The sequence below is a fragment of the Centropristis striata genome, chromosome 18, assembly GCF_030273125.1.
Source record: "Centropristis striata isolate RG_2023a ecotype Rhode Island chromosome 18, C.striata_1.0, whole genome shotgun sequence".
Taxonomy (NCBI): domain Eukaryota; kingdom Metazoa; phylum Chordata; class Actinopteri; order Perciformes; family Serranidae; genus Centropristis; species Centropristis striata.
Window position 1 is genome coordinate 21,533,872 of NC_081534.1, and position 11,009 is coordinate 21,544,880.

Genomic DNA, 11,009 nt, shown 5'->3' on the forward strand with positions numbered 1-11,009 from the left:
ATATATAATTATAATAATAAAAAAGATTTAAAAGCTATCATTAAAGGAATAATAGTAAAACGGTGAAATAAAAACTAGATTAAAGAGAAAAATAAAATGAAAAATGATGACAATAAAATACAATAAATGCTCTTGTTAATAATAATAAAAGAAAAATATAAAATCTGGACTAACACTAAATGAATAAAATAGATTGAAATAAAAAACAAATTAAAATATGCAGTAATAAAATAGTAGATAGAATAGAACAAAAAAGAGTAAAGTTGTACAGCATAAATATAATAAAATAAAAATAAAAAAGTCTAATTAATGTTCATAATTTAGTTATGGTTATAGTTATAGTTTATAATTTCATTCTTAATCCAATGCTTGGCTGAATAGGAAGGTTGTAAGTTAAGAATCCACTGAGCTGTAAGGACAAAAAATCCTTTGTCCAAATTACTAAAATTAATGGCTTTCAAATGGCAGCAACAATTTGTTCTCCTTCCTTAAAACCACTGCATTATGTAATTCTGCAGTTATTGATTCACATGTATCAGACTGTGGTGTGCTTCTATTTACCTAGATTTCAGCCAGCTAACTAAGCTCTCAGAAACAGAATTGCATCTCAACACTGAGCCTCTTCCCTCACAGTTTGTACAGTCTCTCTCCCTCTAGTGGCAGCCTGCCGTCATTCCTCCTGCACTCTTCTCTGTCCTTGTAGCATGACATGGTCCAAGACGAGCTGAGAGAAAAGCAGGAAGACATGGACCAGCTCATCAGCACAGTGGAGGACCTGCACAGAGAGCTGCAGAAGGTCCCCAACTCTGACACCAACTCCATCCAGAGAGACATGGAGACGTTAAGAGACCAGTGGCTGGAGGTGAGCGCTGCTCGTTAACACATGCTGAGTGCCTGTTTTGGCCCTGACAGCTGAAATCACTTGGCTGTCTTTTATTTAGACAAATGCATGACACATTCACATCCTAAGCGTCTGGTCAGACATGCTGAAATAATACTTTTGTGACAATAATGAGCCGTCCTCACCGTGACAGCTAAAACCAGATAATGACCATGAAGAGTATGAAGAGATATGTGTTGTTTTATGTGACTATGAAAAAAAAAATCAATTATGACTTCCTCTGCTACACTTCTCCTCTTCTAATGATATTTATTTCTGTTTTTCCCTTATTCCATTTTCTCCTCTTGAGGGATTTAGTTGGCTGCTCAGCTGTCACAAATGAGACAGAAATATAAACAAGTCTAGACACGTTATCTGCCTCTCTGTCTCTCTCACTTCTCATCCCCACATCTGTCAAACCAATTAAGCCTCGTTTTCCTTCCATCTCCCGGTAAAGCGTACCGTCCCTTGTTACAGAGGGAGAAAACTAAACACAAAGAGGGAGAGAGATCCCACCTCTCCTGCTGATTGAGATGTATTCTGTGCTCAGATTGCTGGTCTCTGTTCTTACAGGTCTCAGAGAGGATACAAACCAACACAGAGAGACTGGGCTTCTGTGTAGCTCTGTGGGACGACCTCAAGTCCACGGAGCAGGACATTAACCAGTGGTCCGCCAACTCCATCGCTGATCTCACCGACAGCGTCTCCATTCTCAGTGATAAAGAGCAGGCAGAGGCCCAACTCGCCACCTTTCAGGTCAGAGCGCGAGGACTGTATGAATGATGATGGTGTAGTGATATTCAGAGTGAGTTCATCGATGGTGTGATTTAATTAAAATGTCCGGCAATTTTGATCTACAGGCCGAGGTTGAGAAGAGGGAGCGCAGACTGGACGCTCTGCAGGAGAGAGTCACTGAGCTGAAAGAGAGAGCCAAACTGCAGGAAACCCCATTACAAATGCAGGTGAATGACACATTTCTGAGGATTTTTTCAAAGTTATTACAGTAAATTAATACTTTTTCCATTGTCCCTTACACAGGGATTTCAAGTACTGGTTTTAATCTCAGAATGCTACTAAAATAAACTCTTCGCATGTTAGGATTTTTTTCTTTTGGAACTCATATTTTATTTTCACCAAAATATTCCATTCCATACATATACCGGTAATAGAATTTTACATTTTTATCTAACACTTCACACATTTACAGCTGCTTTATATCCATAAATAATAAATAAGTAGAAAACAAAAAGACGAAGAAAGAAAGAAAAAAATATGAATAAACAAACAAACAAAAAAAGTAAGACAAAAGTACACTTCTCTTATTGCATTAACAAACCCATTACAGGGCTCCATCTCTTTGTAAATGTGAGTCTTTGTAGAATTATTGCATATGTAATTTGTTCCATCTCATACAGTTCCCATACTTTTTTAAGCTATATATTATACGTTGGTGGTTGCAGTTTCAACCATCTTATCGTGATGGTTAATAGCAGCCCCCAAGATTAGGGATATTTTGGAACACTCCCAGAAAATATGAGTGTGGTTCCCAGTTTGTGGTCCACAGTTTCTCCAACATTTGTCTGAGGAGGTCAGGACCCACTTTTATTTGTGGCGTCCGCAAATATCTCTTTATAACTTTCCATCTAAACTCCCTCCGGATATTTGCATTAGTCATCTGATGCGCCTCCCTGCAAATCGCTGTCCAGGTATCTAATGAGATATCTGCATTAATTTCAGCCTCCCATTTCTCTTTTGTTTGTATAGTATTGTTTGGGTCTTAGTGATCAGTGATCAGATCTTAGGGATCACCTTTCCAACCTCATTTCCAGCTTGTAATTTTAAAAAAAGTTTTTGTTTAAACTCAGATTTTTCACTTTTCCCTATTCCTTATGTGGTGTAAGAAAATGCCTCAGTTGTAAATTGCGTGTTGGAATTTTGATTATAATGTTGTTAATAATTTCTTTATTGAACCAGGTCCTGGAGTCCGACCTGAGGAAGAAAATGGCCCATGCACAGGAGGTTTACAATCAGGCCAAACACACTCTGACCTACTTCAGTTTCCAGAAGCAGCGACTGGAGGACCTCATGTCCCAGATGGCCGAGCGGCTGGCGTCAGTCGAGGGTTCCTTATCTGACCTGACTGAAGCCACTTCTCCTGAAGACATTGGCACAGTTAAGGTACGACACCTTCAACTGAACACCTAAGAACAATCATTTAAGACCAGGGCTGCACCGAATGTCTCTTTATTTTTACATTTTAAGCTTCTGCTGTTACATGATACCATCTTGTTCCCTGAAGGTGAACTTTTCTCCTCTTTGGGAGGTCAGATTCAGTTACATTATCCTCTAAGCTAACAGTAATTATAGCTGTAGATGGTGGATACAGCACGTGTCACTGTCTCTGCCCTCTACATGGCTCTGTACACCTAATTATGAATATACATGAAATATAATCCTCCTATTTCTCACCTCTTTTTCATTAACAGGATCTGCAGAGTGTTGTGCAGCAACAGAGGGCCGACATGGACTCTGCCAGAGATGCTCTGAGTGCCCTGTGCAGGTCTCATCCCTCTCAGGAGCTGTCCTGCCTCTCCTCTGACCTCACCTCCATCGCTAAGAGAACCGAGGCAGTTGCTCAACGCTGCGCCAAGACCAGGGGCAGCCTGCAGGATGTACTACAGCTCAACTTCAACGGTAAAAGTTATTATTGTGGAGTTAAGATTTTCACGGTGTTGGGAAGCAATGAACTAGTAGTTTAATTACATTCTGCAGTAGCTTGCTGGTAGGTCAATTGCATTATATTTGTAGTGATTCGATAAGTTAATTTACTTTTTTTGTGTGTATAGTTAAACTTCTGAAACTACAAACTACAGACAGCAGCATTATTTGTTGTGAGGAGACATACCCCCCACTAACACACACACACACACACACACACACACACACATACATACTCCACTTTCTACTTACCAATGTCTACGACTAATTACTTAATCTTGAATTATTAAGATATTTGGTGGATGGAATAAAAGGCACATGGACACAGAGATACTGTACACACACACACACACACACACACTATAGCTACTATAACTTCCCTTGGGAGGAGAAGTATATATTTTAAAAGCACTTAAAATCCCATAATCACCCAATCAAACAGTGTGCAACTACATGATTCGGTGTCATTTGTTCGTGTTAGTGTTGCAACAGATTTACTGTTGATTATCCTACATTTTCCCCAGAGCACACTCAGTCCGCCCACCACAACACACACTCCATTGACACACACACTGTCTGGTACACCGGTGCGCTCTCGTTGCTCAGACACACACCTGTGCCTCGGAGAGTAATGTTGCTCTCGTCACATCTGCTCTCGAGGGAGGCATTTTGGGCTTGTTGCCAAGGCAACCCAGCGCTGCACAGCGTGGACACGCCCACACTTCCCATCTGCCGCAACACATCGCCTCTTCTCACTCTCCTCCTTCGGGTTCACTTTTAAATATTATCTTCCTTGATTTTACCGCACATCAATTTTCCTCAACTGGTCACCATTTATTGGTTTTGCTTTTAGCTGAATTGTTCTTTCTGTTCCTCAAAGCAGAGCTCGTTCAAGACTTCCACTCCTGGCTTAAAGATCTGAAGTCGGAGCTGAAAGAATGTTCGACCCAGTCAGGAGGTGTTGACGTCCTTGGAGCCAAGTTGCAGAGGCTAAAGGTACTGCTATATGTCATAATTTTATATTTGGTCAGAGCATACTCATTCTTAATTTTGAGTTACTTCACTTGTTCATACCAGCATGTTGTCAAACTTCAACACACCAAAATAATTTTATACTGTAATTATTATTATGTTAAAGGATAAAGCAAGTAATAATAATAATGTAGTACCAGTTAATTTTAATTTACTGAATTATCTTCAAGAAAAAGATCATCGTGAAATACTGCACATCATCATTAATGCGTCAATGGACCAAATTAACGTCTCAGAATCACTTACAGGAAATAGAATTAAAGTACAAATACTCCCAAAAGTGGAACCTCAGAGTAAAAGTTGATGTCGCTTCTTAGGAAGGTAACTGCAGACTTTTGCACTTGCTCTGTATTAGTTCGCCTAGCTAAGACGTAAATGATTACTTAGTTATGTTTTAATACGTAACTAAAGGAAAAAGTTGTTGCACCTTGGACATCAGTTACGACAAAACTCTAAGTAACAACGTAATAGTTACGAATGCTCCTAGGGTCAGTATAAATCATAAAAAGTAACTGAATAATACTCAGTAATGGCAAAAAAAGCTCTGTCTCACTATATCATTTTTCCATTAATTGCAATTTGCATGCCATTTTGCAACATGTTAATCCAATAGAGACCTGCTTTATTATGTTCATTATCAATATGTATTAATGCTTTTTAATGTACTGATTGAAGCTGTGGAGAAACGGTATTTTGTTTCTTCTGTGTATGAAAATACTGAAAGAAATGACAATAGAGTGAATCTTGAACCTTGATATTTCAATCCTTAATTAGCTTACCAGCCATGATGCCAAGTTTGTCATACCAAAATCATTTTTAGTAGCTGAAGTAAATACAATCCAGCTAGCTAGTAGTAATGAATCTCTAGTCTCAAATTTACAGTGTGTGGCTCCTTATTTCTTTGAATTTGCAGGGAAATTTCTATTAGTCACTTCTTCCTCATCCTCCATCCACAGGTGTCAGTGGAGCAGTCATCAGAGAGCGAGGAGCGTCTCTCTCAGGTCTGTGAGGAAGCCAAGAGGCTCCAGCTCCACCTGCCTAAAGCTGGAGCGGCCCAGGTCCAAGAGCATCTCTCCTCCTGTCAGAGAGGCTGGAAGAACTACCTGGACTGCTGCTCTCAGAGCCAGCGAGACTTGGAAGAGAGCATTGACCTTCTGAGAAAGTAAGCCATCACTCTTTTTGTGTCATGTGATTATGCAAAGGAATTTGAATTAAATGGAAATTTGCCTCTTCTCCTTTCCAGCTTTAATGACTGCGTGGAGGGTATAAGAGACTGGATGAAGCAGATGGATCTGAGCCTCAAGAGAGAGCCCGTTCTTGGGGCAGAGTGCCAGCAAGGAGCCCCAGACGCCACAGAAGAGCTGGAGAGGATGGAAAACCTCCATAAGGAGCTGCTTGCAAGAAGGTGTGTATACGTGGGTGTGTGAGGCCACATATTATACATGCCACAGCGTGGGCTGTTAAATGAATATTCTTCGCAATAACATATCCTTCTCTCTCGTAAAGGGACTCCATCGAGCGTCTCTGCCAGGAAGCCCAGTCTCTGTCTGAAGAAGGCCGGGGGTCAGGAGGAGAGGTCAGAGTGACGGGCCAGCTCCAGATGGAGCACCAGGCCCTGCTGAAGGTGGCCAGGGAGAAGCTGCGAGGCTGCCAGGAGAGCCAGGCCTTTGGAGAGACTCTCCAAGGGGTTTGGGCCTGGCTGGAGGAAATCCAGGAGAGACTGGGTACAGTAGACAGCACCATGGGGACTAAAGAGCAGTTGGAGCAGAGGCTGGAGACGGTGCAGGTGAGAGGGGTTTCTGGCTGGTAGACTAAACATATTTCTATTTAAATGAAATATATACAGGTGCAATACAATAAATTAGAATATCATAGAAAAGTTTATTTATGTCAGTAATCCAATTCAGAAAGTGGAAATAACACATTATATAGATCCATTACACAGAATGAAACATTTCATGTCTTAAATTATTGAATTTCTTCCAAAAATATATAATGATTATGGCTTACATTTAATGAAGACATACAATTTTGTGTCTCAAAAATGTTTAATATTACAAAAGACCAATTTTAAAAAGTATGTTTAATATGGAAATGTTGGCCTCTGAACAGTAGGTCTATCTATATGCACTCAATACTTGGTGCTAGCTGACTTGAACTACTGGAAATGGACTTTTCGACGATATTCTAATGTGTTGAGATGCACCTGTATGATTTGCACACATGAATATTGTTCTTAACTAATCTATTCTTTCATCTGTTTCCTTATTTATTCATTTATTCTGCTCAAGGCCTTTTTTGGGGAACTTAAAGTCACATAAGAGATAGAAATACAGTTGGATTTTTGTTCCATTTCGGCAGTATAAGTTTAAAAGGATTCAAAAGTTATCATATTTGTGCCTGGAAAGTAAGATGCATAGAGCTCCTTGAGTAGCAGAAGGTTTTATTGATGCAAAATATCTGAAAAGGTTTTAAATATTGTTCAGGATCTTTACTTTTTACTGTACTTCCCAGACTTGTATTACAGTTGTTCTGGTAAACACAAGATGGGGCTGTTTGCTTGAGAAAGTATCCGTCCAAACCTCTGACATCTAAATCCAGTTCACTGTGACCCCGCTCTATTTGCACAGGACATCCTGCTTTTGAAAGGAGAGGGGGAGGTCAAGCTGAATATGGCGATGGGTAAGGGCGAGCTGGCGCTGCGCAGCTATCAAGCCGCCGGACAGGAAGTGGTCCGCTCTCAGCTACAGGAAGTGGAGGATGCGTGGGCCACGTTGCTTGTGACCGCCATGAGCTGCCACAGGTAGACTGCTCACCTTGGTCCATTATCTTGAATATAATGCAATGGTTTAGTCCTTAGTTGCACAATTAAATCGGTTTTTATGCTTTATTTCTACACAAGTGGCCTTTTACTTAATATTCTGACATAATTTCATTGTAGATTTACATTTAAAGGAACTGGACAAACTGCAGTGAACATTTTTATTCAACCACTCTTAATTTGTGCTTTTTTATTGTGCCATTAAATCATTTACCCCTGGACACTTTAGAGGCCATTTACCTGTGTGCCAAAAACTCCTCTCTCTTGGGAAGAGGTTATTTTCATCATGATAGATCGATGTCTCAATGCCATTAATTACCATTAGGTTAAATACATAATGAGAAGTATTTGTCTCATTTTGTAATTCTGATTGATGTATCTGATTTAGTGTGTTCCTTTCTGTGTGCGCGCGTGCACGGCTGCATGCACGTGCATCCGTTTTGTGTACGTGTATGTGTTTAATTGAGCAATTATGGCCCCTCCTAGAAAAAATTGATCTCATTAGGGACTAAATGGTGGATGGCAAACAGTGGGTCACACATGGGGTGTGTTTGCGTTTTAAGGGGAAGAGATAACAGGAGGCGAGGGGTAGCAGGTGAAATAGAGGTGTGTGTGTGTGTGCGGATATTGGCGTTATTTGTACATGCAGGGGTAACAGATGGCAAGGAAAATTGAGGGTGTGTATCTACGCCTGTGTGTATTTGAACCAGGGGATAAAGGGGATAAAGGCACTAAGCCAGTATTACAGACAATTTAGATTTATTGGCCATAGCCAGGGTACAAAGTGATATACTGTACCTGTATATTTATATATATTTATTTGTTTTTACTTTTAAGTAGATACATTGAAATCCTCAGTGGGAAACATAGTAAACAAACTAAAAACACAGCTCAGATTTATACACACAACACTAGAGGTTATAATGATAATGTGCAATAATAATATTCAAGAAAATCCCTGCAGCGTTACGTAGATCAGTCAGGGTTCCCAAATTGTTTAGAATTTGTCTTTTCTAATGTAATGTACATGTGAGATAGTGTAATGGCACTATATCAAGCAGCACTCTCTGCCAGCTTTTAACAGTTGGAACTTTTTCCACTAATCTGCTGCAATATTCTTCCTCACAGCATAAGTAAGATCTCTCATTGGGGTTTGATGTTACATATCTGTTCGGGGAGCCAAGGATGAGGGATGAGGATATTTTTTCTATTTCAGAAAGCATATCCAACCAATACCTTTGCAGCTTATTTAACATGACCAAATACATGAGTAAGAGTGCTATTTTCTGTCTTGTATTTAAGGCACATGGGTGAAAGGGCAGGTCTGAAGTGATGTCTATAATTGGGGGATATATGCATTAGATTATCTGAGTTGAAAGTTACCAGATTACATATAAATGGTGTTGGTGATGCTGTATGAGTGGTTCAAATCTTTCATCACAACACAATATTATATATATAAGTTCTTTGGACAATGATACGGTCATTGCTGATATTATCTGATCACATAGTCTGTCATAAATCAATTCAATACATATAATATGCTCTATTAACACAAATACATTTATATCAACTCATAAAAAGACACCAAAGTAGGATTTGATAATTTTGTTACTGAGCTCATTCAGACATTTTAACTAAAAATCATCCCAATTTAAGTGGAAATTTCAAAATAAAGGTGTATCTTAAAGATGATATGCATTGATATTCTCACTTTGCATCAATTGTTGATCATTGAAGCGATATGTCAATCCAGATCGATGTATTGTTACACCCCTAATCTGCATATTTCATGCTTGATATTGCTTACAGATCAAATAATCTGTAAATAAATAAATAAAACAATTCTGCCTACATGCTGGTTACTCTACATATTTGTTCAGATTGTCTTTGTTTATTCACAATGTACAATTCCCATTTGTGCCAGACTAACACAGAGATGTACTGTCTTCCCTGCAGTCGTCTAGAGTGGACTGTGTCCCAGTGGGGGGGATACCTGGAGAGTGCTGCCCAGCTGCGGTGCTGGATGGAGGCTGTAGAGAGGGAGGTGTGCGCCCCTCTCACCCCACAGCCTGGCCCCAGAGAAAAGGCCTCCCAGCTAGAGAGACTCAGAGCTCTGCTGGCTGATCTAGAAGACCACCAGGTGGCGCTGTCCAGCCTGGAAGAAAAAGCCAGAGAACTATTCAAGAAGACTGGTGATGCCAGCTTTAATCATGGTGCACGCACACAGCTGCAGGTGCAGTTTGACGATCTCACAGCCCTGGTGGAGGTACAATCTTACTTCATCTAATTATATATTCAGAAAAAAAAGAAATTCTGGTCATTCCTTCCAATAGCATGATACACTGTTGTTGTCTCTGTCACCATCATCCACCACTTACAGTAACCTGTGCAATTCCCTTAAGGTACATTTGTTTGGACAAATATAATGATAACAACAAAAATAGCTCATAAGAGTGAACAAAATATTGAAGAAAACAAGGGTGGTCTTTTTTCCATGACTGTAGCTGTTTTATTTTAATATTTGTCATGTATTTTTTTATCTTTTACTATATAGTACATATAGCTATTTAATTGTATTTTAGTTTGTTTTGTAACTTTTTTAAAGCTTAAACATTTAATTTTTCCAGAATTTTGGATCAATACATTTATCTTAAATTCTTAACACAGAGAACCCTCCCCTCTACAGGCTATATTTTGCATAATAATGATTAAAGATATGAATGTTGTACTGTGTTAAAAACATGAGGTCTTTAGTTTTCATAATATGTTAATGAACTACATGTTGTCCAAACTTTGTGTTATGAGGGCGTATTTTAAGTTTTTTCAGACGAATATTCTAGTGACCTAGAGGTTAAATTCAAACTATGTTATTAATATTCCGAACCACTGAATAAGTGTGTAATTATTTTACACCCATTGTTTGCTTTCTCCATTGTCTCAGGAGAGAGTACGTCTAGCGCAAGCCGTCGTGTTGGAACACCAAGAATACCTGGAGGCTGTCCGGGAGCTCACTGATTGGCTGATGACTGCAGGAGAGGAGCTCCATCATTGGTCTGATACATCAGGAGACTCTGCCTCCATCAAAAAGAAACTGTCAGAAGTGAGGGTAAGGCTGGGTGTCAACATACAAAGAAATCCTCTTGTTGATGCCGGCTGACGCTCCTTTTGTTTTCTTTGTATGGACTTTTGTCAGAGCAACAAATTCTAAATTTGACAAATCCCGGGGAAAAAACTCATCCATAGGTTGACAGATGATAGTGTGCCACGTCTGACAGGTGACAAGCCTATTGTGCAGCAGAGTGGGCAAAGGTGTGCCGCTTCTTTATTACTTTGACGTTATCGTCAAAGCAACCCTTTCTATCTTAACATTATTTGGACCATTTCAGAACAGTCTCATCACAGGGCTTTTTTTAGCAGCTTTTCTTGAGTTTTTAATCATTTCGCACAATCTTTTTTCAGCAGATGGAGATTGCCCAGTTGTCATTGAATTGCAGATGTTCAAATTTACATTTTTTGTAAGCACTTCAAGAACTGAGCTTCTGCTGAGGTTCATTT

At 39.5% G+C, this 11,009-nt stretch overlaps 1 protein-coding gene across 1 annotated transcript in view; it reads left to right on the forward strand.

The window, feature by feature from the left end:
• The window catches only part of syne1a (spectrin repeat containing, nuclear envelope 1a), a 169,426-nt gene that overhangs the window by 47,557 nt on the left and 110,860 nt on the right, over nucleotides 1-11,009 (forward strand). The window contains exons 42-53 of the mRNA XM_059356191.1: nucleotides 704-862; nucleotides 1,454-1,636; nucleotides 1,741-1,842; nucleotides 2,855-3,058; nucleotides 3,367-3,574; nucleotides 4,482-4,594; nucleotides 5,587-5,792; nucleotides 5,874-6,035; nucleotides 6,137-6,416; nucleotides 7,261-7,433; nucleotides 9,411-9,720; nucleotides 10,396-10,560. Of these exons, the coding sequence (XP_059212174.1) occupies nucleotides 704-862; nucleotides 1,454-1,636; nucleotides 1,741-1,842; nucleotides 2,855-3,058; nucleotides 3,367-3,574; nucleotides 4,482-4,594; nucleotides 5,587-5,792; nucleotides 5,874-6,035; nucleotides 6,137-6,416; nucleotides 7,261-7,433; nucleotides 9,411-9,720; nucleotides 10,396-10,560 (2,265 nt within the window). The remainder of the gene's footprint in view (nucleotides 1-703; nucleotides 863-1,453; nucleotides 1,637-1,740; nucleotides 1,843-2,854; nucleotides 3,059-3,366; nucleotides 3,575-4,481; nucleotides 4,595-5,586; nucleotides 5,793-5,873; nucleotides 6,036-6,136; nucleotides 6,417-7,260; nucleotides 7,434-9,410; nucleotides 9,721-10,395; nucleotides 10,561-11,009) is intronic.